The 25,432-nt window shown below is 39.9% G+C and overlaps 1 protein-coding gene across 1 annotated transcript in view; it reads right to left on the reverse strand.

Moving 5' to 3' along the window:
- Positions 1-25,432, reverse strand: part of psmb7 (proteasome 20S subunit beta 7) — a 74,839-nt gene that overhangs the window by 5,952 nt on the left and 43,455 nt on the right. The window contains exon 6 of the mRNA XM_078549876.1: positions 19,230-19,288. Within this exon, the coding sequence (XP_078406002.1) occupies positions 19,230-19,288 (59 nt within the window). The remainder of the gene's footprint in view (positions 1-19,229; positions 19,289-25,432) is intronic.

Here is a 25,432-nt window from a genome sequence, read left to right on the forward strand (position 1 = left end):
GGATGGTGGGAGGAGGCAGGGCTGGGTTTGGAAAAAAATAAGAATTTTATGAGTCTTGCAAATCCCAGTGCAACGTTGCTAGTAAAGCTATGAAATGTTAAGTAGATCTCCTGTGACATTGCTCATGGGTACTTTTGAGTCTTGAGCTGATGTCGCCAGTTCATTTTTCATCGCAAACTCACAGCTGTCTCTTAAGGGCTTCATTTATCCATCAGGACAACAAAGGCACTAAGGTTGTGGGCTTGAGGGTTGGGGTTGGGGTTGAGGCTGGGCTGGTTCTGTAGGTGGTCTGTCTTCTGACACAAACATTTGAGAATTGAGGAGATTTCGCCAGAACTATGGATTGTCCATCTCACTGGCACTCAACATAGATGGACAAATTAAAAGGTCTTCAGCCCCCTGGACAAGCTGGGGTCCCTCTGTGACTGTATTACTCCTCTCTTCATTCACTACCAGTGCTCCTCACCCTCTGGAAGTTGGAGTGAGGATAACTGTAGCAAAATTTCCCCCCTCAGAATTCTAGCATGTTTTTAAGCCTGTTTTAAGGAATGTACATTGTGATGGGATGGGGAGAGGGAATGTCACTGCAGCTGAAAGGAGGTTGATTTTTTTTCCCCAACAATTTTAATTGGTTCTGTGCCATCATATGGTTAACCGGATCTATCAGCAAAGTTACAGGCTTACTAAAATCATACAATGTTCCAATCATACACCATAGGTGCACAGAAACAAGGTTTTTAATAGAGACGAATTTGTTTTTGGAGATGATCAGTGAAGGAAAAATAATGGCATAAAATTTAAAAAACCTTTTGCATGGGCAGCCATGTCCAACTGCATAAACTATTTTAGACGGCCATTTTCTTTCCAGTCTAACTTAAGTAAATTCTAAATGGGAATCTTTAGCTGCAATGTCTTAGGGTTTTTTCTAAAATGTTTTAACAACCAGTGAAGTCCAATTTTCAAAACAAAAGCAAACTCCTTCATCTTTCAGCACAAGAAGTCAGACATAGTTGAACAATTTTCAAGATCAACTGCGAAGGCTGGCAAATATTATTAACAACATCACGAACTTAATACACAGTGAAAACGCACAATTGCTTACAATAACTTACTTTAAGTATCTCATCCCCTGGAGTTTCAGTGTTTTACCTTAAAGGAGCCTGCACAGAATGATGCTCGACAACACAAGTCATCTGTGACAAGCAGCCTTTACAACGCTATCTGTTTGTTCACCTCCATCAGACCATCACAGAATGTGTCCCTGGGCTCTTATGTGCAGCTCGATCTACTGCCAGATGACAAATGAGCAGCACTTGCAGAAAGTGTGAAAAGGTCTACACCAGACATGTAACGGTCACCTCAGCTGTATCACTGTGTACAGCAAGCTTAAGCAACACCAAAAGTCATTAAATTGACCACTAATGGCCACTTTCAGAAGGTACCAAAGGAATTAACACCGTGTGAAATAAATAAAAATCTCAGCATGTACTACTAATCAACAACTGTGTTTGATAAAATATTTATAACATTGCCAATCTGCTACATTTAATACAAGAAGGCACTCTAAGCATTGTCATTTTAGAAAGTGATTTATATATTTCCGCAGTACTGAACTTCGTGTAGGTTCTGTTACTGGTTATACAATCTGAGATTATACAAATTAATTTCTGACAGTTGTATATTGCATCTGAGCTCATTATCTGAAGAATGACACACCAACAGGAATTGGAGCTTATCGAGGGAAGAGTCTAGGCCTTAAAGTAGCCCATTGTTGTCAGGAATTCCGAATGTGGAAGCAATAAATTTGTGTACACGAATAACAACCAATTTGAAGCATCTGGAATTTTAAGCAACTATCACCGAGTAGTGAATTTTACCAGACTGTTTAAAGGCAGCATCTTCACAATGTTTGAAACTTAGAAACATCTTTGTTGGAAGAAAAAGTGTAGAATAACATTTCTAATGTTACTGATACTCCATTAATATCAAGAAGTTTAATCTTCTAAGGTAAAAACAATCTTGATAATCTCTAAGCTAGGTATTAAAGATGTTTTTGTTTGAAACAGAAAAAAAAAATTGAAAACAATAATTTGAGCTAATTTTAAAATTTAAACTACAACAAAAAGTACTTGCATTTCTATAACACCTTTCGTGACTGCATTCATTTCAAAGTGCTTTACAGCCAAAGAAGTACTTTGAACTGTGGTCACTTCCACCAGCTAATTTGTGCACAGTAAGCTCCCACAAGCAACAATGTAATAACGACCAGATAATCTGATTGGCCAGGACATCAGGGAAATAGTGCCATGGGATGTTTTACGTCCACTAAAGGGGGCAGTCAAGCCTCAATTTAATGTCTCATCCGAGGGAAGTACCCCTGACAATGCAGCACTCCATCAGTGCTTCATGGGAGTCAGCTTTGATCTTTGCACTCAAGAAACTAAAATACATCTTTTAATATGATTTTTGTACTCAATTTAATCAATAAAATAATTTTATATTTAATATGTATTTAATCAACAAAATAATTGGGCATTATTTGTGTTAAACTGTTAAGCAGTTTAAATTGTAGGGTTAAAAGCAGACGATCTTCAATTATTTATACAAACTAGTTAATGCCAAGTTATATTTTTACAACGGAGTAACAATTACATTTTTATGCAAGTTAAAAGGTAGTTCAGTACACACGACTTAAATGATCCAAACCATGGGAGGATATTATTTTACCTCAAATCTTTGATAGTGTAACGCTTTGTTAATCTATAGCTATTTGCCATTGTATTTAATGAAAACTAAATCTCAAGAGTTGAATATTATGCTCGTGAGCTCAATATTATGTTAAATGATTTGCAATCCTTCAGCAATTTTATTTTTGACTAACAACTTTTAATTATAGTTTATTGCAAAAGCTGATTTTAACATTTATATGCTTGTGAACTTAAAACTGTTATTGTTACGCACTTAAGTAGTAAGACTAAGGGGTTCTTCAGTCACAATATATGTATAAACTGTTAGAACAATTTCTAATGCTTCCTCTTCTAAAATGGTATTGTAGTACCTACAATGATTATGTTATACATGCTACAGAAACTTGGATATCTATTTCAGCAATGTTTTTTCAAATGACATAGTTATCTTATTAAAAGGAAAAAATTATATACAAAGCAGTGGATGTTTAAAATTTAAAGATGATCATTTCTGGGTTTCTTGATAAAGTCCTCCCTGAAAGTTTTAGGCAAATAATTTTCATTGTTAGTTTTAGTTATTAGGGGGGGAAAAAAAATCAAATACTATGATTACGAATTCAAACAAAATCCCCTTTTCTCATTGATCTCATTGTTCTTACATTAAGTATGTTACTTTTAATGCAAATGTAACATCTGCCACCCCTGGAGCCTTAGGTTGCTTTCAAGATAGGCTTGATCAGTAATTCAAGTTTTGAATTCATTAGCAGTATAGCTTTCAAATAACACTAAATTTGTTTACAAACATTAAGAATAGAAATTTAAAATGATCCGTTCACTAAATCACCATTAACATCCACTTCAAATAGAAATAAAGCAGATAGCTTAAACCCGGGTACTATAAATACAATACATCAGTATTTTAGACATTATAAATTCTTTACAACACAAAACAAAGCTACTTGAAAATAAACTAAATATACATAATGCATTCTGTAATCCTGCTCTATGTTGCATAATTCAATAAAATATGGGTTTTGTAAGTACTCCTATGGGAAAGGACAATTAATATATTCATAAGTCTTTTTTTACAAAATGGCAATTTTGTTTCCTCCAGGTTATGCAGTGTAATTGTCCGAACAGTCAGGACAGAGAGTAGAGCTACTGAAATAATGACACGATAGTCCAAGAGCCTCAAGACTTTTTTTTTAAAAACTGCTTTGTCAGAGTATTCACCACGACACTAATAGTCTTGCTTTATCTCCATTGCCTGCTGTCTTGATCTGGTAAGCAAACCTCACAGCAAGCGGTCACCTTTCTATGGAGTCATTAAAACTCAAAATGTCAGCTGGTGGTAGTAGCCTGTGGACTTCCACACCTGAGCCCTGTGGCAGGCACACACAGGCTGTTTGGATCACTGTCAGTAACAAACACTGAATTCATATGCAACCTGTCATTACTCTCCCATTTTCCATCTGACAGACGTGATCTAAATGAGATTGATTAAAGTGTGTGCAATTCTGAGTATAAAAAGTTTTCAGTTAATTTCTACCATGTTAACAGCAAAATCGTTTTTTTTTGTATGCCTTCCCTCAAGAATTTGAAAAAAAATATGCACGCATGCCACTTCAGCCAACTTTCCACTGTAATGGAACTGGCACTGTGCAACCATAACAGCTAATGAAAAAGGAGATGGTGGGGTCGAGGGCGGAGGGGGGGGGTGGAGAATGTGGCCTTGAGGCAGTCTTGCTCATGGTGACTATGTATTATCGCTGTTGCTAATGTTGCATTTTCTGCCACTGTTTTAGTGATACTAAAGCAAAGGCTGAAACAACCTCTGGTGCCACTGAATTCTGAAATTTGTGTCATTACTGTGGTAAGTGGGAGCCGAAAGATGTGATGTGTTCAACCAGCTCCCATTTGCTATATAAATAAGGTATCAGATGCAATACAATTCAATCTAATTGGCCCATGACAGTCGGTGCTCGTTTTATTTTGCTATGGTTTTGAGGAATTTCTGCTGCCTTCAAGCATCTTGCCTTTCAAATCAGAAGTGTTATTTCTAGGGCAAAAAGCAGTTCCGTGGCTCTAACTACTAGAAGGTGCTCAACGAAAGAGACCACATAGGTACACTCTTTAAAGAAAGCCATCTATAGCTCAAAAATAGGTATTTTCGCTGCCTTCACTTGGACTTTTTGTTCAAAATTGCAGCATTCAACCAGCAAGTCATGTTAAAATTGACCAAGTGCACAAATTCATACTTATTCTATGTATGCAATATAAAATGTTAGAAATTTTGAGAAAATATTTATTTCCTTTGCTCACAGGGGTCTCTTTCATTGTCATCCATATAATGGCTTATGTATTTGCCCAAGCTTTGATACTTCCTTAGGATACTAGAAAACATTGAGTTGAAAATAACTGTTCAAAATAATGAAGGTGTTGCTATTATATTCTAATATTTCTGAGCATCAATCTGATAGGAGAGCAATATGTTGATTCATAAAATTGTGACTACTTTCAACAGCACTACTTAAATTAAATTTCAAGCTTAGTAACAAATCTGCATTTTATTCTTAATTAAATGTCTAACTCTGCTATTAATCCCTTGATTGACTTCAGTTTTATCAATGTGGAGACATTTAAAGATTGATTTACAGTCTATCTTGTATTAAGTAAATTCCAGCACCTAGTTAGTTTGCTACTACACAACTTAGCACTCTGCAGTTACTGACAGCTCACTCTTTAGCTATTGTAGATACTTCGCTTTTGGGACTGGAAGTCAACCCAATAGTTCCATTCAAGTGATTACTAAGGGTTCGATAAACTGAATGAGAAATCTCAAATAGTGTCCAGTAAACACAGATACATATGGAAAAACCACCCATAAATTATTAGGTCCTCGACAATCTCACCGAAACCATAAAAGGTAAACGCTGTGGTGCACGAGAAGATCAGACCTGCGCAAGCATGAGCTTCAGCAAAGAAAGAAATTCTTATATGCCGTACCTAAAGCAGTATTCGCCACAGTTACTAAACAGTAGTCAGCTATTTAATCTTTTCACCTGAGCCTGATCCTGTTCACCTTGCAGCCACAAACTTGCACTTTCTAGCAGGGTCACTGGGTTGCCCATCTATAGCAGGAATCCTGGCTGACTTTAATTTTGCTCTCTTTCACCCACACGTGCAGTTGTTAAAAATTATAAAAACTAGGGAGTCACTTATACAGGTCAGATTCAGAGCTCTCAAACTCTATTGGGGGTGGGCTCATAAGAAAATTACATTTATTAGAGAGAGAAAACAGCCAGAATCTAATCACCCCTGTTCTCATAATGAGAGATATGACCATCCTAGCCTCCTGAAGATAGAATTCTCTTATTTCAGAGCATGAAAAACTGAGGTGGTTCAGCTCTTGCCATAAGGGCAAGAATCAGAGAGGTAAAGAAGGTGGCAGGGAAGGATGTATGAATTATTTCACTTCAGGGCAACAAGGCTGAGAGGGAGAGAAAATAAAACGATGAAGAGTTACAAAAACAAGGGAAGGTTAAAAAAAAAGTCAGAAGACAACCAAAAAGAGGTAAATTGAGAAAGATCCACAAATCAGAAATGTATAACAGAACGCTGCATAATGAAAATCTTGGTATAAACAACTGAAAATATGAAATGAAGTGCAGAAATTTTACTGGTCCTATACCTTATCTTCTTGGTGCATTAAGCACTGTGTACAGTAAAAACAAAAGTAGGAGATAATAAGAAACAGGGGCACTGGTCATTTTGACAAAAGGCAATTTTGTAAGCGTTTCATTCCTATTTATGCCTGCTTTCTCATCATCAGTTAGTTTTAAAACCCAAGTAGAAAATGCTGTAATGCCATTAAAACACAACAGCAATATGCACAGTCTTGTTCATAAAAGCACTGCATTGTATGTACTACGTGAGCTGAACTGATTTAGTTGTTTAAGGTAGATCCATAGCTGCCCAAATGACAAATTAATATCGTTCTATAGTAGTTGTTTGGTGCTTGGCATCACAGTTCTGAAGCCTATGAGCCGATCAGGGCTGAAACTGCTCAGATCTTCAGCAATCCATAAGTGTCCCTCTAGAGGCCAGTACTTGCATCAGTATAAAATATGATACCATAAATCAGGCTGCAGAAGTGGCACTTGTGCACATCACCATCCATCTCACCACTCATCTCTGAAGGGTCTTGGGTAGAGCTTATCTCTCAGCAGTGCAACAAGGGACCAGACAATCAAGCAACTGGCACTGACAAAGCATTTGCTGCTTACATTTGAAGACTACAACTCAGAGGCTGTGCAGAAAACAGGGCCTGCTGGTACTACCTTGCCCCGGGCACCGGCAGAACTGGTGGTGGCACATCTTCAAAAGACAGTGAGCCCAAGTGTGAGCAGCCCAAAGAAACCGGGTAAGCCTCCAGCCTCTGTTCTTTAAGTTGGAGTACCTTCAAAGCCTAGCAATGTGACTGTAGGGCGCAACAGCTGCCATCACAAATCTGATATGGCTCCAGTTTTGAGTACTGCTCAAGATTCATGCAAAAGAATTGCCATTATTGCCTGTCATGGATTTATAAATATTGCTCAGTGTCTGGCGTGGTGAGCTTCTCATGGGACTGTACTACATGACAACATGAGAATGAAACTGCAGGCTAGTTCTTTCACAAAGTCTCACTTTAAATTTTACATTTTATTCATTCATTGATTAATTTTAACAAAGAAGTAGATTTAGTGCAGCACGTATCTTTATTTCCAGTGGATTTCAATTGCTGTCTTAACTAAACTGACCTAATTACTTCACAAATGCTAATTTACAAATTGAAACCAAGGGCTGCAGGACATTTGCTTTTGAACTGCAGCCCTGTGACATGCTGTTGTATACGTACCCTATATTCACTCTGGTCCTGCTAAGGCATTTGACAATTAGCACAAAGGAGAATATTGTTAAAAGAACAGCACATGGCACATTTAAAATGAAGGTAAAAGACCTACAAAGGCCATACTTCTTTTGAATTCTTCAGTTCTCCTCCTATTAAAACAAAGGAATGTTTAAACACAACACTTAGAGGCTAAATTGTGCTGTTTTCTCTGTCTCTTTAAGATCGGTTTTCTTAAATTTAACCTGGGTAGTAGTGCATGTGAAGTCATCAATTTTGTAAATTCCCACCCCATTGCTGGATGCTCATAAAACAGGTTTTTCTCTGTTTAATAGAACAATGGAGGAAACTGTGGCCATTGGAATATTTCTGGCTGGTTAGGAAAAGCAATAATAGAACTTCCCCCAGTGGCTGAGAGAATTTGTACACTGCCCCAGGGTGGAACTGAACCATAGGGATCAGAAAGGTCCCCCCTCCATTCCAATAGGGACACTGCAATTGACTGCAATGCTCCAGATGGAAGCAGGAGAAAAGGGAAGGAAATCAGTCCAACATTTCAAATGGCTAATCGTGTTGGTAGATATCTGGTTCAGCTGTGATACCCCTATGTTTGAATTGCAAGCTGGCTCCCACCATCTGAGTACTCATAGTAACAGGGGGAAAAACTGGAAGGAAAAAGTACAAGTTCAAAAAATGGATGGCCAACAAAACTTATTTTGTCTCTCCCAGACACAATGCCCAAGAATTGATAAAACTCAATGCAAATTAGAAAGCAGCAAACTAGGACTTGGAACAGCAGCCAATTCACCAATGAGCAATGCTGAGACCCTTTTGTGCTGTTAGGAAAGTCAACTCACCAGTTTGTACAGAAAAGCACTAGTTGATGGTCAAGGAACAGGGTACTCAATTGACAATGAAAGAGCTTTAAAAATGTAAAGTTTTACAAAGGCTTTGATGGCTCTAAAAGATGTAACTGTATAGAACGTGTTATTAACTGGTCAGGATTTAGCTTTTCATGGGCCTCGACTCAAAACGTTAATGATAATAGCTTATCGTTTTAATGTGTTGAGTGTTCCCACCCAAGATACACTGATTTTAAACAAATGTGAAAAACAGTTTATTTCTACCATCACATTTAATAAGCCCTTTCTTCCAGATACTGAATTCTTCCAACTGAAAATAATTAGTTTATCTTGTGCTTTCTCTCCTTGAAAGTACAGGACATTTCAATGTTTTATTTGGAGGGACTTGGACATCCTTATATACATATACAGAAAGCAAATGGCATGTTAGCCTTTATTACAATGGGGTTGGAGTATAAGAGTAAGGAAATCTTAAGGCAATTATATAGGGCAGTACTTGTACCATGTACAGTTTTTGTCTCCTTATCTAAGGAAGGGTATACTTGGCCTGGAAGGGGTGCGACAAGATTCACTAGATTGATTTCTAGGATGAGAGGAGGGCTATCCCAAGAGAAGAGATTGAGTAGAATGGGCCTATATTATCTGGAGTTTAGAAGAATGAGAGATGATCTCATTGAAAAATATAAAATTCTTACAGGTTTTGATGCGGTAGATGCTGAAAGGCTGTTTCTCCTGGTTGAAAAGTCTAAAATTAGGGGTCTTAATCTCCGGATAAGAGGTCGACCATTTAGGATTGAGTTGAGGACAAACTTCTTCTCTGAGGCTTGTGAATCTTGGGAGTACTCTACACCTGAGGGCTATGGATGCTTAGTCAATGAGTATATTCCAGATTGAGATCGGCATTTTTGGGCACTATAGGAATCAAGGAATATGAAGATGGGGTAGGGAAGTGAAGTTGATGCAGAAGTTCAGCCATGGTCATTTTCAATGGCGGAACAGGCTTCAGAGGACATTTGGTCTACTCCTGCTCTTATTTCATATGTTCTTAAGATTTGTTTCCCTCTTTCTTCTCCTTCCCAAACAATTTTTTCATTTTTGAAGTGTCCTCTTGAGCTGCGTAAAGCCATATACATTGATTCTTCACTAGTAATGGCCAAATTAACTGGAATCAACTTACCCAGATATCATGCCAGAATATTTTCAACATAATCTGATGATGGGTAATATAAAAAAATTGAATAGCCTACACACACATTTTGCAAAAAAGCTGCAGCTCAGATTTGCTGTTCCTGAGATTGCACGACCCATGCATGTCACTCTCTATCCTTATAATTCATCGCAGTACATCCAATTATTAAATTAATACAAGAATACCCCATTTTTAGTAGATAAGTTCTTGAAAATCTCTACTTAAATTGAAACTATTCATATTGAAGCAAGTTTTCCCATTTAAATGTATGAGGAGATGTATTCACAACCCAAGTTTTTTGGCCCCAATGCATAATATAACTATGAAATAAACAAAACACAATGTAAGTAAATCTTCTATGTTCTCAGTGATGTGGCAAAGAACCAAAGAGAACAGGTTTTGATTTTCCAATTGCTCTAAAATAAAGCTACAAAATACATCCCCATGATATCGTTAGCAATTTTTTGAGAGATCAATTTCCCCCATACTCACTTATGTTAATTTGTTTCATGCCTTAAAATGACCAGGCTCCCCGTATTGATTTTCCTCTTGCTCCCATTACTGGACAGCTTCTCAGCCTCAGCCCCTTTCTTCTGGCAGAGACAGTGACCACTCGCCGGGTGGTGCTAGCGGGTGGCTGATCGGCACCTTCTTCCTCACAGGGCTCTGGTTTGGGGTAGTGCTCGTGCACGTCGGATGGTTCAGGTGGCCCTGGGGGATCCGGGTCAGGTGGTGAGCGTAAGTGCGAGTGGGTTATGGGTTACTCCTCGGTGCAGATCCACAAGAATGTGTCCTTGGCCATCAATAGGAGGAGCATGTTCCAAAGTGGTGGGGAGTAGGGGGGTGCAAAACTTAAGCCAACAGTTCTAGAGAATGGAGCAACAGCCGTTTAATTGAATCACCCAGCTAGTAACTATGCAGACAATTACGAAAAACGTCTGCACCCGGTCCTGACTACTTAATAATGGGGTAGGTAGCACTTAAAAAGTTACTATCCATTTATTCGTTTTAACTACGTAATAACAAAACTTCTCTATTCAGGACTACTTAAACGGGGTGTAGATGGTGGTATAGCAGCAATGTCACTTGTCTAGTAATTCAGAGACCCAGGCTCGAGGGACATGGGTTAAAATTCTACCATGGTAGCTAGTGAAATTTGAATTCAATTAATAACAAATCTGAAATATAAAGCTAGTTTCAATATTGGTGACCATGACAACTATCATCGATTGTTGTAAAAACCCACCTGGTTCACTAGTGTCTTTTAGGGAAGGAAATCTGCTGCCATTACCCAGTTCTGGCTTACATGCAACTCCAGACCCTCAGCAATGTGACTGACACTTAACTGTCCTTTGAAATGGTTTGCAAGCCACTATGTTGTATCAAGCTGTTACAGAAAAGACAAATGGACCGCAGAGGTTCAAGAAGGCAGCTCACCATGACCTAAGTGTAATTAGGAATGGGCAATAAACGTTGGTCTTGCCAGCAACACCCACATCCCAAGAACAAAAATATGCATGTTAAAAGATTTTTTTTTGTTATTGAATAGCAAGCAATGCTTAGGAATGTGCGTGTTACGTATTGTAGGTGTCTGCAAGAAAACATTTTAAAAAGAACTCTCTTTCCCAAATTACTGACTGGTCAAAACAGTTGCACTGCCACTTCAAAGGGCAAAATATTTGGCTGTTGCAAAACGTACAACTAAATTGTGACCATAGTTTGAAAAACAGCGCTAATAGCATTTATTATACAAAAAAAAATCAGTTCAGGACTTTTATTTTGATGTCTCATTACAATATAACCTATTAAAATATATATGATTTAGTAACGTTATGGTTTATTTTAAAATGGTTCAGCAGGGAATGGCATGTAACGGGAAGTACCAGTAATCCAAAGATTAAGATTTATAAAGTGAAGGAATACGCAACTAGAAAAGGCCATTTAGCCCACTCCTTCTAACAAACCATATACACATTTCTCACAGTACTCATTTCAATCTCCTGTGGGAACAAAGGTCCAATTTTCAAGAAATTACACTCCTTTTTTCTCCTAAACCAAAAGCAACTCAAGCAAAAACTCCAGGATATTCATCTGGCACTAAAATCCCTATCACTCTACCCCATGCCTTTGCATTTCACAGATAACACTTTCATGGTTCCTAAAGGACTGGAAAGAATGTCCTGCAGCACATTTGCCAATCTATATCTATACGCATGCTTATCATCTTCAGTCCTTCCCTTAACTAAATAACATTAACAACTGTTCCCTGACATTAGCATCTGTAAAAAATGTTTTGGCTGATGCTTGCTCTCCACAAAAGACAACACACGTATACTTCATCACCTTACATTTAATTGAGCATCAACACTATGTACTGCAATATGTTACTACCTGTCCCAAGTCCCTTTCATCTGCAAACCAAGGCTACCTTACCATATCCCATCCTTCATCTATCCTGCTTTCAAACTTGACTTCCATTGGATTCTCCCCATTTAACAAGGCCGCAATGAAACTATTAACAAAATTGAGTGTGCGTGAAATTGGAAACATCCATTAGCTTGGATAGGAAATTGGTTAGGAGTTAAGAAACAGGGAGTAGGTCAATACCGATTTGAGTGCACACCCATCTGAATTGCATGTTTAAGATGATCAAACGACTCGATAGGTTAGGGAGAAACTATGGGGAAATTTTAATGCCCAAAAAGAGGTGCGATATAAAAATGTTAAAAATCTTGTGTACTTGCATTATTCACTCCCGGCAATCTGACGTTCCTAATCCTTTCGATTTCTCACCCCTCCACAACACTTCCAACCTTCCTTCTGCTATGAAGCCCAACCCCCGCTTGCCCCTCTATTCCAGACCATGACTTCCCCTCTGCTCCACACCCTGATCCTCCCGACCCCAGCCTTTGACCTCCCCTCTGCTCTGGACCTCAATCTTCCCTAGCTCAGGGTTTCGATATCGGCTTTGGCCTCCAATCTCCCTGCTTTTCCACCTTGCCTCAGGGATAGGATGAAGACCTAACTCCTCTGGTGGAGATGCCCAGAACAAGGGAATTAAAACTAGGCCATTCAGAGGTGTTATAAGGGAGCATTTCTTCATACAAAGGGTGGGGAAAATCTGGAACACTGCCCCCCTCCTCCCAGAAAAAAAAAACCATGCAGGGTAGGTCAATTGAAAATTTTAAAACTGAGATTTTCAGATTTTTGTTAGATGAGGACATTAAGAGCTATGGAACCAAGGTGGGTAGGTGGAGTTAAGATACAGCTCAGCCTCGAACAGCAGAATTGGCTTGAGAGCTGAATAGGCTTCGCCTGTTCCTGTGTTTCCATTAACTTACTTCCACATCTAATTCTCCTGCTGTTACAGAACAATCTTATGTACTGCTATTAATCCTTTATCAATTCCTTTACATGGCTGTACGTACTTGTACAGATCCTCTTCTACTTGGCGCTTTTAAATCCCTCTTCTCTGTAACAGCTATAATAGAAGTTCATTACACTATGGCAGACTCAATGGAGACACTACACTTTCTCAATATTGATGCGTATAGCAATTAATAATGCATAATTCACAAAACCCTTTGCAACATTTTTCATGTGAACATGTACTTTCAATCCATGCCTTTTCCAGTGAGTCACAATAGGGAATAGAAGGGGTTATTTTATGAAGCCTAAAAGGGCAGGAAACGTGGCGGGCAGGCTGACTTATTTAGGCAGGATGCAAAACTTTAATTTCCCGACAGCAGGCTGAGGTACCTAGATTAAGTCAGCAGTATGTTTGCAGCATGTCCATCATTACGCCATCCTGTGGGCAAGGTCACACTTGTAATATGTTTGCATGCTGTGAATACCCATCGCCATGGAACAGTTTTCAATAAAGTCCTATCTTCAATATATAGTCAGCGGCGCACGAGAATCTCGTGGCACCCAGTTCACCATCATTTACACCACGTGCACTGCAATGGTTCAATAAGGCAGCTCACCACCAGCTTCTCAAGGGCAACTAGGGATGGGCAATAATTGCTGGCCCAGCCAGTGAAGCCCACATCCCGTGAACGAATAAAAAAAATAAAGTAAAGGTAGCGTGCACCTGTTGGCTGTGTGCGGTTGTGTAAGGTCAACGATTTTCCTCGTTTAACTCTACAGCACAAGGGAGAGGAGCAGGAGAATGGACCCTTGCATGGAGGCTCAGGGGTGGCTAGGGTGAGTCAGTAATGAGGAGGGTTGTGGAAGTGACGCACAGTTCAGATACGACATCGGGAATGGCACGCTTTTGACAAAGTCCTCGCCAGAGTTCTTCCTCTCTATCCTCTTCTATCCACTTTGCTCACCTTTACTGTAAGAACACGAGCAACAAATAGCACTTAGCCCATTCCTTCCATCGTGTGTGTGCACGCATGTGGTGTATGTTGGGGGCGGGGGGGCGCTCTGACAGGAGGCCTGGAGGAGTTGGGGGAGGGGTGGGGGGATTTGGTGAGGCAGGCACACTGGACACAGCGGATAAGTGAAAAGACGGTTACTTCCTGGGTCCAGCAGTCATTGCCTTCCTTCAGCTGTTGAATTTCTAGAGACTTTGGAAACCAGTTCGATGGAATTAAATTTGAAATAATAGTGGATAATATGAGACGTGCAGCCTCATTATATTTGCGTTGATTATCCGCCTCCTGGGAGTGGATTGGTCACAACACATCAACCTGCCCTGCCTTCCCCTCACCACCCCCTACAACCCCTTAAAACCAGAGGTGGCAGGTTGAGGTTGGGTTCTTATTTTTAACACTCACCGCACCCAACCCAAACCCACTCATTTTTTGGGGTTAAGATTCCACCACCCCGACCCCCCCGCCCCCCACCATGATTTTGCTGTACATACAAGTGTTATATTGAATGCTTAATTTGCTTCAGTCATACTGACTTGAAACGTTAACTCGGTTTCTCCTTCCACAGATGCGACTGGACCTGAGTTTTTCTAGTATTTTCTATTTTTATTTCTAAGTTCTGGGTAACTATTGTACAGGCCCAGACCAACACCCCCCCGCCCCACCACCCCCACAAACAGGGGGCTCCTCCCAAACCCCAACAGCTAGTGCTGTAAAGAATCGGGCGTGACCTCCTTCACTTTGACACTGGGCCCCAGGGATGCACTGCGCTGCCTGGATCTCGCCCAGCCTGAGTCAGAAGGTCAGGCAAGACAGGCTGAGAAAAAAATTAACATAAATAATTGGGCATGGAGAGGCAATCCGACACTAAGTGCCACTCTGAGAAAGTTCAAGCCCAATATTTTTGGAAGCATACTCTGTCCAATTTAAAATAAAAACGACAAGGACAAATCTCCTTCATCCTGCTCTACTAGGGAACAACACAGAAGTAAACCATTTATACAATTATTTCATATGTTTACTACACCTAGAGGAGAGTGAGAGAGAGGAGATCCCTGAGACAGACAGTCAGCAGCACCTAGTCTATCTAGAGGATCTAGCATCTAGTCTATACTCAAGTAGGAGTAAGGGTAAAATAAAAGCAAGGGTCCATATTCTATTTAGTAAAGATATGTCTGAGGAGCTCAGTCCTGTGATTTGCCCATCCTGCACTATGTGGGAAATCCTAGACACTCCCGGCGGTCTGGATGGCCATGTGTGCAAGAGGTGCCTCCGACTGGAGCAACCTGAACTCTGGGTTTTGGAGCTTGAGCGGCAGCTGGGGGCACTGTGGTGCATTCATGAAGCTGAGAGGTTTGTGGATTGCTCGTTTCAGGGTGTGGTCACCCCGCAGCTCAGGGAAGTACAAGTAGAAAGGGAATGGGCGACCGCCAGACAGAAGAAGGGGACCAGGCAGGTAGTGAGGGAATCCCCCGAGTGCAACTCACTCGCAAACTGTTTTTCAGTCTTGGAAAACGGTGAGAGTGACGGTTCCTGTGTGGAGGCCAGCCGGAGCCAAGGCCATGGCACTGTGGGTGGTCCAGCTGCTCAGCGGGAGGGTGGGGGGGGGGGGGAGAGAAAGAGAAATGTGGATGGGCAATAGTGGTAGGGGATTCGTTAGTGAGCAGAATCCGCAGGTGCTTCTGCGGCTGTAGACGTGACTCCAGGATGGCATGTTGCCTCCCGGGTGCCAGGGTCAAGGATGTCACGGAACAGCTGCAGGACATTCTGAAGGGGGAGGGTGAACAGCCAGAGGTCGTGGTCCATGTTGGGACCAATAACATAGGAAGAAAGAGAAATGAGGTCCTGCAAGAGACTTTAGGGAGTTAGGTAGGAAATTGAAAAGCAGGACTTCAAACGTAGTAATCTCCGGATTACTCCCGGTGCCACGCAGTAGTGAGTAGAGGAACAGAAGGATAGAGCAGATGAATGTGTGGTTGGAAAGATGGTGCAGGAGGGAGGGCTTTAGATTCCTGGGGCATTGGGACCGTTTCCGGGAGAGGTGGGGCCTATACAAGTTGGACGGGTTACATCTGAACAGGAACGGGAACAACATTCTCGCGGGGAGGTTTGCTAATGCTGCTGGGGCAGATTTAGACTGAATTGGCAGGGGGTTGGGATCCTGAAAAGTAGTTCAGAGGGGAGTGAAGCTGAGATGGAATTAGAAGTTAAAACGCTAGTGAGTGTGAGAGTCTGGAAGGCAGAGGAAACATCGGCTAGATAAGAAAGAAGTGAGTTTAGCAAGGCTGAATGGAATATATTTTAATGCAAGGAGCTTGAGGAATAAGACAGACGAGCTGAGGGCAGAGGTAGACACGTGATATCATACATGGCGTATGATATTATAGCTATAACTGAGACTCGGCTAAAAGGACAGGATCAGCAGCTCAACATTCCAGGTTATAGGGTATTCAGGTCAGATGGGGGGTCGGTTATAATATTGAGCAAGGAATCAATTATAGCAGTGAGGGGGGATGATATCCTGGAAGGATCATAAAATGAGGCCATATGGGTAGAAGTAAAAAACACAAAAGGGGCAAACACGCTGTTGGGTGAGTACTACAGGCCCACAAACAAACAAACAAGTCAGGGAGAGCTAGAGATCAAATATATAATCAAATTTCAGAGAAATGTAAGAATAATAAGGCAGTAATAGTAGGGGATTTTAACTACCCAAATATTAACTGGGATAGTTTTAGTGTGCAAGGTAGGGAGGTCTGCATAATGGAAAAGGACGACACAGGTATAGACAGCAGGGTGGAGGACTGGGAAATATTAGAGGAATTTAACAGAGAGAAAGAGGTGGTACTAGTGGGTTTAGTGGCCTTAAAAGTGGATAAATCCGCAGGTCTTGATAAGATGTACCCCAGGCTGTTGAGGGAAGCAAGGGAAGAGATATCAGGCACCCTGGCAGTAATTTTCAAATCCTCTCTGGCCACAGGTGAGGTGCCAGAGGACTGGAGGAGTGCTAACATTGTCCCATTATTAAAAAAGGGAGGAAGGGATAGACCAGGAAATTACAGGCCAGTCAGTCTGCCCTCGGTGGTGGGGAAGTTACTAGAAAGAATTCTGAGGGAGAGAATATATCTGCACTCGGAGTGATGTGGATTAATCAGGGATAGTCAGCATGGATTTGTTAAGGAAAGGTTGTGTTTGACAAATTTGATCCAATTTTTTGAGGTGGCAACCAGGTGTGTTGATAGTGATGCATTTGATGTGGTCTACATGGACTTTAGCAAGGCTTTTGATAAGGTCTCTGATTGCAAACTGGTCAAGAAAGTAAGAGCCCTTGGGATTCAAGACAAAGTGGCACACTGGAACCAAAATTAGCTGAGAGGCAAGAAGCAGAGGGTGATGATAGAGGGATGTTTGTGTGACTGGAAGTCTGTTTCCAGTGGGGTTCCACAGGGCTTGGTGCTGGGGCCTATGCTGCTTGTGGTGTACATAATTGATTTGGACTTAAATGTACAGGGTATGATCAAGAAGTTTGCGGATGACACGAAAATTGGTAGGGTGGTAATAGTGAAGAGGAGAGCTGTAAACTGCAGGAGGATCAATGGACTGGTGAGGTGGGCAGAGCAGTGGCAAATGGAATTCAACCTGGAAAAGTGTGAGGCAATGCACTTGGGGAGGCCTAACAAGGCAAGGAATTACGCTATGAATGGCAGGACCCTGGAAAGTACTGATGATCAGAGGGACCTCGGTGTGCATGTCCACAGATCCCTAAAGGTAGCAGGGCAGGTAGATAAGGTGGTTAAAGAAGGCATATGGGATACTTGCCTTTATTAGCCGAGGCATAGAATACAAGAGCAGGGAGGTTAATGCTGGAACTGTATAAAATGCTGGTTAGGCCACAACTGGAGTACTGCGTCCAGTTCTGGTCACCACATTATAGGAAGGATGTGATTGCACTGGAGAGGGTGCAGAGGAGATTTACCAAGATGATGCATGGGCTGGAGGGTCTGAGCTATGAGGAAGATTGGATAGGCTGCGATTGTTTTCTTTGGAGCAGCGAAGATTGAGAGGGGACCTAATAGAGGTGCATAAGATTATGAGGGACATAGATAGGGTGGATAGGAAGGCACTTTTTCCATTCGTAGAGGGGTCAATAACCAGGGGGCATAGATTTAAGGTAAGAGGTAGGGGGCTAAGAGGGGAGTTGATGAGAATTATTTTCACCCAAAGGGTGGTGAGTGTGTGGAACTCACTGCCTGAAAGGATGGTTGAGTCAGAAACTCTCGTAACATTTAAGAAGTATTTAGATATTCACTTGCATTGCCATAGCCTCCAGGGCTATGGGGCAAGCGCTGGAAAATGGGATTAGTTTAGTCAGAACTTTGTTGACCGGCACAGACACGATGGGCCAAATGGCCTCCTTCTATGCTGTAATCATCTATGAGTCTACTTTGTGGGGAAAAGAGCATTTTCTCTAGCCTCACTTGAGATTTGCCAATTCCGTACTTATGTCCTGCAGCTCTAGAATCTGAGTTTAAGTTGAATAGCATTACACTTGTACGGCTCATATCTGTCATTGATTTGAAGATGTGGATCATACTCCATCTCTATCTTATTTTCTTCCATAAATACGATCCCATCATAATTTAAAACATTCCTTGTTACTTTCAGGACTTGCTTGGTTATTATAAAATTCCTTGTATAACACCTAAAATAATTATTCTAACTTGATTATTGTGTTCCTTGCCTACCTTCCTTTATTGCAGAATGAATAATTTTAACATCCTGCAAAATTTATCTTGTTCTTTTTCCATTAAGTTTCACATTTCTCTAATATATAAACTTTAACCTTTTAAGTCTTCAATGTTCAAAATGTACATTTTGGTTAGCTGTTTATCAGTATCAAATCTAAAATTACGTAATGCACACTAGACTCGAAAAATTTATCCACAGCCAGGGCAATAATGTCATCAGATGCGAGGTAGGGATAGGAAAGGAAAAAAAATCTAATTCTGTCTTTACCCTCATACTTAATAACATTAAAACCAGACTGACTGGTATCCTTTATAAGTTTTGGTTAAAGTCCGATTTTCAAACCATATACTTTTACCCTTTTGGGAACAGGAATTTAGAAAATGAAAATATTTATAGATTCTTCTTTCTTTCTGTATTACAGATCAATAAGAATGCCAGCTCAACAGCTATTATTTACAGTGGTCACACTCTCACCTCCATGTCTTGCTTGTATCGATCTTCAAATACTGCCATTGCGGCCAAAGATCCAGAACCTGTTGAAGAATTAAAAGCATTAAAAATCACATGTATTATGTTAAACTTCACAAATATAAGTGCCAAAATATTTAAGCACATTATTAGTTATAGCTAGCTACATGTACTGTAGTTAACTTCACATTTTTATAGACCATGGTACACAGGTTGAATGGATTGAAGACAGACGGGCAGCACAACTTGTTTTCCTTTCCTGCTCACCTGCTGATCTAATAATAAGGCAATCTCAAATTTTTGTAACTGTCTACATTTTTTCAATTTGCTTTGGAAATTGACTTCCAAATCAAATTAGGTCCAGTCCTTCTATTTGCTGTCCAGTCAGTTGCAGAAGCAGATGCAATAGCAAACCTGTTGTGTTGGTTACCATACCCCATGCTATCTTGAAGATAAAATCAGGCTGCAGGTAGGTGGGAACATGCTTCAATGATGACAAACTAGCCCTTTCAGGCATAACATCTAGGAATAGTACTGAAAGCATAAAAGTGTGTTAGAAGGATTTTATTGAAAAAAGATTAAAATATGGAATATATTACTATAATTGGCTAGATCAAGCTAAGGTGAATTACAGAATTCAGGAGCAAATTGAATTTGAGAAAGAAAATGCAGGCCAGGATTAAAACAGCTCTGATGTTGAGCTAGCAGTGGCAAAAGGATGACTGCTGAAATACCTGAGGGTCAGCTTGCTTTATTTGGAATTACTCTCATCACTGAGTCAGAACACGACTGGTTTGGACCCTTTCCAGGAATTGGTCATACAATTGAGACTAACATATCAATGAGGTACTGGAGGAATGCTTCACTGGTGGTGTTGTCATCTTTTGGATGAAATATTAAACTGTGTCTCATCATCTATTCAGATATATGTAAAGAATTCCATGGCCCAATTCAACGAAGCAGGCCAACATTCCTCTCTGAATCAACATCTCCAAATACAGATATATCTAATCATTCATCTCATTTGCTGATTGCAAGAGCATGCTGTGTTGAAAGTAGTGGCCACATTTGCCTTTGAAACAATGATTACACTTAGAACAATTCAAAGGCTGTGGGGTGCTTTGGGATATCAGAGGACATGACAAGGCACTATATAAATGCAAATTATTTGATTTTGTGTTGAAATTTATATGATTTTTTAATGATACAATCTCTCATTCCTTCCCTTTCCAGGCAACCCATTCATGCAGTTATTGACCATTCATTAGAGGGAACCTGGATTCGCTCTTTTGAACATGGAGGTGCTTCCCACAAAAAATCCCAAGATTGGAAAGTCAGTGAATGCAATCATCTGAGACTGAAACAGCAACAGAACAATATATTTGATCAGCTAGAGATCAAATTGTGGAGAAAATGTGCAGTACTTCTATGTCCAAGCCAGGCTATAAACTTAATACCTTCAGAGTACCAAACTGCCCATCAATATATAGAGAAAGCAAGCTCTGGATATAGCAGCTTTGTTAACAAAAACTTATACTTATATAGCACCTCTAACATAAACAAAGGGGTGATCAGGAAATGGTGATCAATGCTGTGAGTTAAGGCATGGGCAGCAGAGTTATGAATGACCTCAAGTTTACGGAGGGTAGAATGTGGAAGGCCAGCCGGAAGTGCACTGGAATAGTCGAGTCCAGAGGTAACAAAGGCAAGGATGAGGGTTTCAGCAGCGGGTGAGCTAAGACGGGTGATGTTACAGAGATTCAAAGTTAAGACAGCTCGCTGGACAAATTACATCCTGCTCTATCCATCAGCTGCATATTGTGCTTTACAAAGCACAATGGAATCTAAAAGGCTCTACTTTCCCATAAACTATAGATCTCTTTCACTGACATCTGTCAACCAATATCAAGTAATTTTCATAAGCTAAACCGCTGTTGCCTCCATTTGAGCGGCCATAGATAAAGAAGAAATGACTAAACTCTTAAAAAAAAATTGATTGCAAAATGTTAAAATGGTGCAAAAATAGATTATCTGTCAATTTCAAATGGTCAATGAATATCCAATGAGGTGGGACTGCAATTGCATGTGGTGTAATCTTACCAATACCTAATTCTCCCATACAGCAAATATATAACAGCTTCTATATTAGGCATTAAAAGCAATTCAGCATCATTCTGAAAATGAGAAATGTTAACAATTTGTGCCACACAGAGCAAAGCATGGGGCTTTAAAACACATCATCCCATCTGCTATATAGTTACTAAATGGTTTAGAAACTTCTATTTCTGCTGAAAAATGCATTTGGTGCCTATTTTTCAATCCAATTAAAATAACTTTTTGGCATTTATTACTGTTTTAAGTAACTCTGCATACTACTTCTCATTTAGCAGGCCTGCACAAGGAACAGCACTTCCCATTTAAAGTGATTTGTGAACACTGGTCGACCTCCGCAATGGATTTGAATTGAAAAAAGGTAGCGATTAAAGGCTTCTGAATGAGATGTCCTGCTGACTTTATCAATTCTGGTGAATATGTAATGGCATAATACAACTTGACAGTTATGGTGTTGAGGAAAAATACTGACTTTCTCATCAGCAACATTTAAGAAGTCTGATTATAGATCAAATACAAAGCCCAAAAGCATCAGATTTACAAGAAATAAATTGATCAGTGTGCTGAATAGTCATATTCAATCTGACAGATAACCCAGGGATAAAATATCGCTAAATTCAGGACAATAAGAATGTAGCAATTTTCTGAAACAAAATCTATTGCTTAAAGCTGTGGGGAACTAAAAGGGTATAGAATAAGCAATGACTGCCTATTGGAGATTTAAAGCATGTATCAAAACAGCTTAGCTTTCTGGGTGCATATCCACTGGAATGGAGTAAAGGAAAGCAGGTATCAGTTTAGCTCAGTTGGTAAAACACTTGCCCGAGTCAAAGAGTTATGGATTCAAACTCATTATGAGCTTGAATAAATATTCTAGGTTTAAAATCCAGTATAACCTGTTGAATGAAGTGCTGCATTGCCCTCTTCCAGACGAGATGGTAAACTGCTGCCTGCCCAGGCAGACTTAAAAGGTATCACAACATTATTTAAAGAAGAGTAGGATATTTTCTCATTCCAACATTCCTCCCTCAACCAACACCAGCATTTATCCGGAAAAACTCAGCAGGTCTGGCAGCATCGGCGGAGAAGAAAAGAGTTGACGTTTCGAGTCCTCATGACCCTTCAGCAGAACTGAGTATAGTTAGGAGAGGGGTGAAATATAAGCTGGTTTAAGGTGGGGGGAGAGAAGTTGGGGGGGCGGGGTATGGTTGTAGGGACAAGCAAGCAGTGATAGGAGCAGATAATCAAAAGATGTCACAGACAAAAAGAACAAAGGGGTGTTGAAGGTGTTCAACACCCCTTTGTTCTTTTTGTCTGTGACATCTTTTGATTATCTGCTCCTATCACTGCTTGTTGTCCCTACAACCACACCTCCACCCCCAACTTCTCTCCCCCCACCACCTTAAACCAGCTTATATTTCACCCCTCTCCTAACTATACTCAGTTCTGCTGAAGGGTCATAAGGACTCGAAACGTCAACTCTTTTCTTCTCCGCCGATGCTGCCAGACCTGCTGAGTTTTTCCAGGTAATTCTGTTTTTGTTTTGGATTTCCAGCATCCGCAGTAGTTTTTTGTTTTTACCAGCATTTATCCATTTGCTTTTTGAGATCTTGCTTCATGCACACTGGCTGCCACATTTGCCTACACAACAACAGAGATTGCATTCTTAAAAACAGAATTATTTACTATTTGTAAAGAACTTCAAGATATCCTGAAGATGTAATAATGCACTATATAAATGCAAGTTATTTCTTCCGCTTCCCCAACTTTTAGCTTCTGTGTGGCACATCCAGTCTCAATTGATTGGCACTTCCTCAACCTAGTGCCTGGTCCCCAATATTTGTGGGAATAAGTATAGGGTGAATTTTAGATAACTACAACTAACACTGCGATCAGTTTCCAAGACAAAATTTTAAGAACAGACACAGTAATGCGGCACAGAAAACTACCAAATCAATATCATGGAGATAGTCTTAAAAATACATTTTGCCAGTTCTGCAAACCATTTTTTGAAAACTCTTTGGAATTTAATAGTTTTTAGGAACAATTTGGGTAACTAAAATGTAAGTAATCCTCATAATTAAAATGTCAAATAATCCGATTATAAATGCATACATCACATTTATATTTCCATAAGTTACATTCAGACATGTATGCACACAGGGTTAAAAAGCTCATCTGATCATATAGGTTCCATGAACTCATCCACTTAAATGAGAAAATCTTGCACAATTTTAGGAAATGTGTTTCTGGTAACCGACATTAAGAAAACAACTTTACTCAAAACAGCAAACTGTGGTCTGGTGTGACCACTCAGCTACAGTTTAACTAATCATATAGAACTTTTAAAAATGTGGGCTATAATTTTATTGCAGCAGGATCTTGTTCAGATGACATTTATCTGAAGCAAAAATTCATTGTTGTGAATCTTCAACTAATAAAAGTAATCTACAGCTATGAAAACAATTTTTACAGTACAGTTCCTCTGTTGCTTCCAGACGGTAGGTTTAACATTACTGTCACAAAAAGGGTCCTCTTTTCTAACAGCTAGCATCTTAAACAAATAATAATGATTTTGAAAATAAACTTTTGCCAGCATTAGATTATTTTTCAATTCTTTATTATTGCCTAGGGTTGAATCGGGTTAAGGTTAGTTAGGGTAAGGTTAGCTGTTTTCTGCAAGGTTGGGGGAATTTACATCACAGTTTGGCTATATTTATATCTCAGGACAAGGCAGGGGCATGTGTAGTTTTGAAGCCTTGGGAATGCATAGTCTGACTGCTGGCCTTGGACACTAGTGGGTCCACCTGGAAGATTTTTCAAATTCTTCAGAAGAGATCAATGGAACTGCCCATCTCATTCAATTGCAAAACCTCCAGGACACTGACATCCTAGGGTAGCAATTCATTACTGGTAGTTGTGCCTGGGGACCATGCTTTGGATCAGCAAGCAACAGCAGAACCAATAATTCTCTGTGGTCCTTTTAACGCTTAATGTGGTAACAGGTTTATATTCTATCTAGACTTGGCTCATACTAGATTTTGGTTTACAACCAAAGGAGAACCTAAATTACAACAAAAACAAAATACTGCAGATACTGGAAATCTGAAATAAAGACAGAAAATGCTGGAAATACTTAGCAGGTCTGACAGGATCTGCCGAGAGAGAAACAGAGTTAACATTTCAGGTCTGTGACCTTTCATCGCACCAAGTCCTAAGCTAGTTTGACTCCGTAAGAATATATCACCACATAAGAAGTGAATATACCATGGGGACTAGTCAAAAAGGGGGAAAAAAAAAAGATTTTCCTGTGTCAACAAACACCATCAAAAACAGCTTATTTACGCATTCTCTCATCTGCTGTTTGTGGTACCTTGTGTGTATAAATGGGTTGCCACGTTTACAAACATAACATTAAGTGCACTTCAAAAAGTGATCCATTGATTGCAACGTGCTTTTGATATCTCTGAAGTGGCAATATGGTGTTACACAAATGCAAATTCTGCATCAGCAACATATATTAGTGCATTCCATATTCATAATAGATTTGCCACACACAAGTTTTGATAAGTAAGTTCCTCAATCACACTGAAGGAGCAAAACATTTGCATTATTTAAAAACAATACACCCTCCCTCCACCCAGTTATTCTTCCACAGTTATAAGGAAATATTGTGATGGCTATACACCTAATTAATGGGACTTTACCCCTAAAATACAATAGACCGGTTACTTGGAAAAAAATGTAACCTACAGAGAATAGTTTACATTTTTGAAATTCAGTTTATAAGATGCATGCATTCTAAAAATTAAGGAAGATAATTTCAATTTCTGAAGAGGTTTGTTGAATTTTTACAGTCCTTTCCTGAAAATAATTAGAAACAAAGTTTCCTTCAGTCCACAGTGCATGTTCTATAATTGCAACTTCAATTTGATTGCAATTTATAAAGATAGACATTTAAAGTGATGCACAATTGTTTGTAGAAATGATCTAATTTTAAATTTCTAACTATTAAAAGGAAATTTTAAAGGTGAGGGTTGACCATAACCACATCCTTAACTTTTAGCAAAACTCTCACCACCCCCGCCGCACCCAAA

The sequence above is a fragment of the Cetorhinus maximus genome, chromosome 10 (assembly GCF_964194155.1).
Source record: "Cetorhinus maximus chromosome 10, sCetMax3.hap1.1, whole genome shotgun sequence".
NCBI classification, from domain to species: Eukaryota; Metazoa; Chordata; class Chondrichthyes; order Lamniformes; family Cetorhinidae; genus Cetorhinus; species Cetorhinus maximus.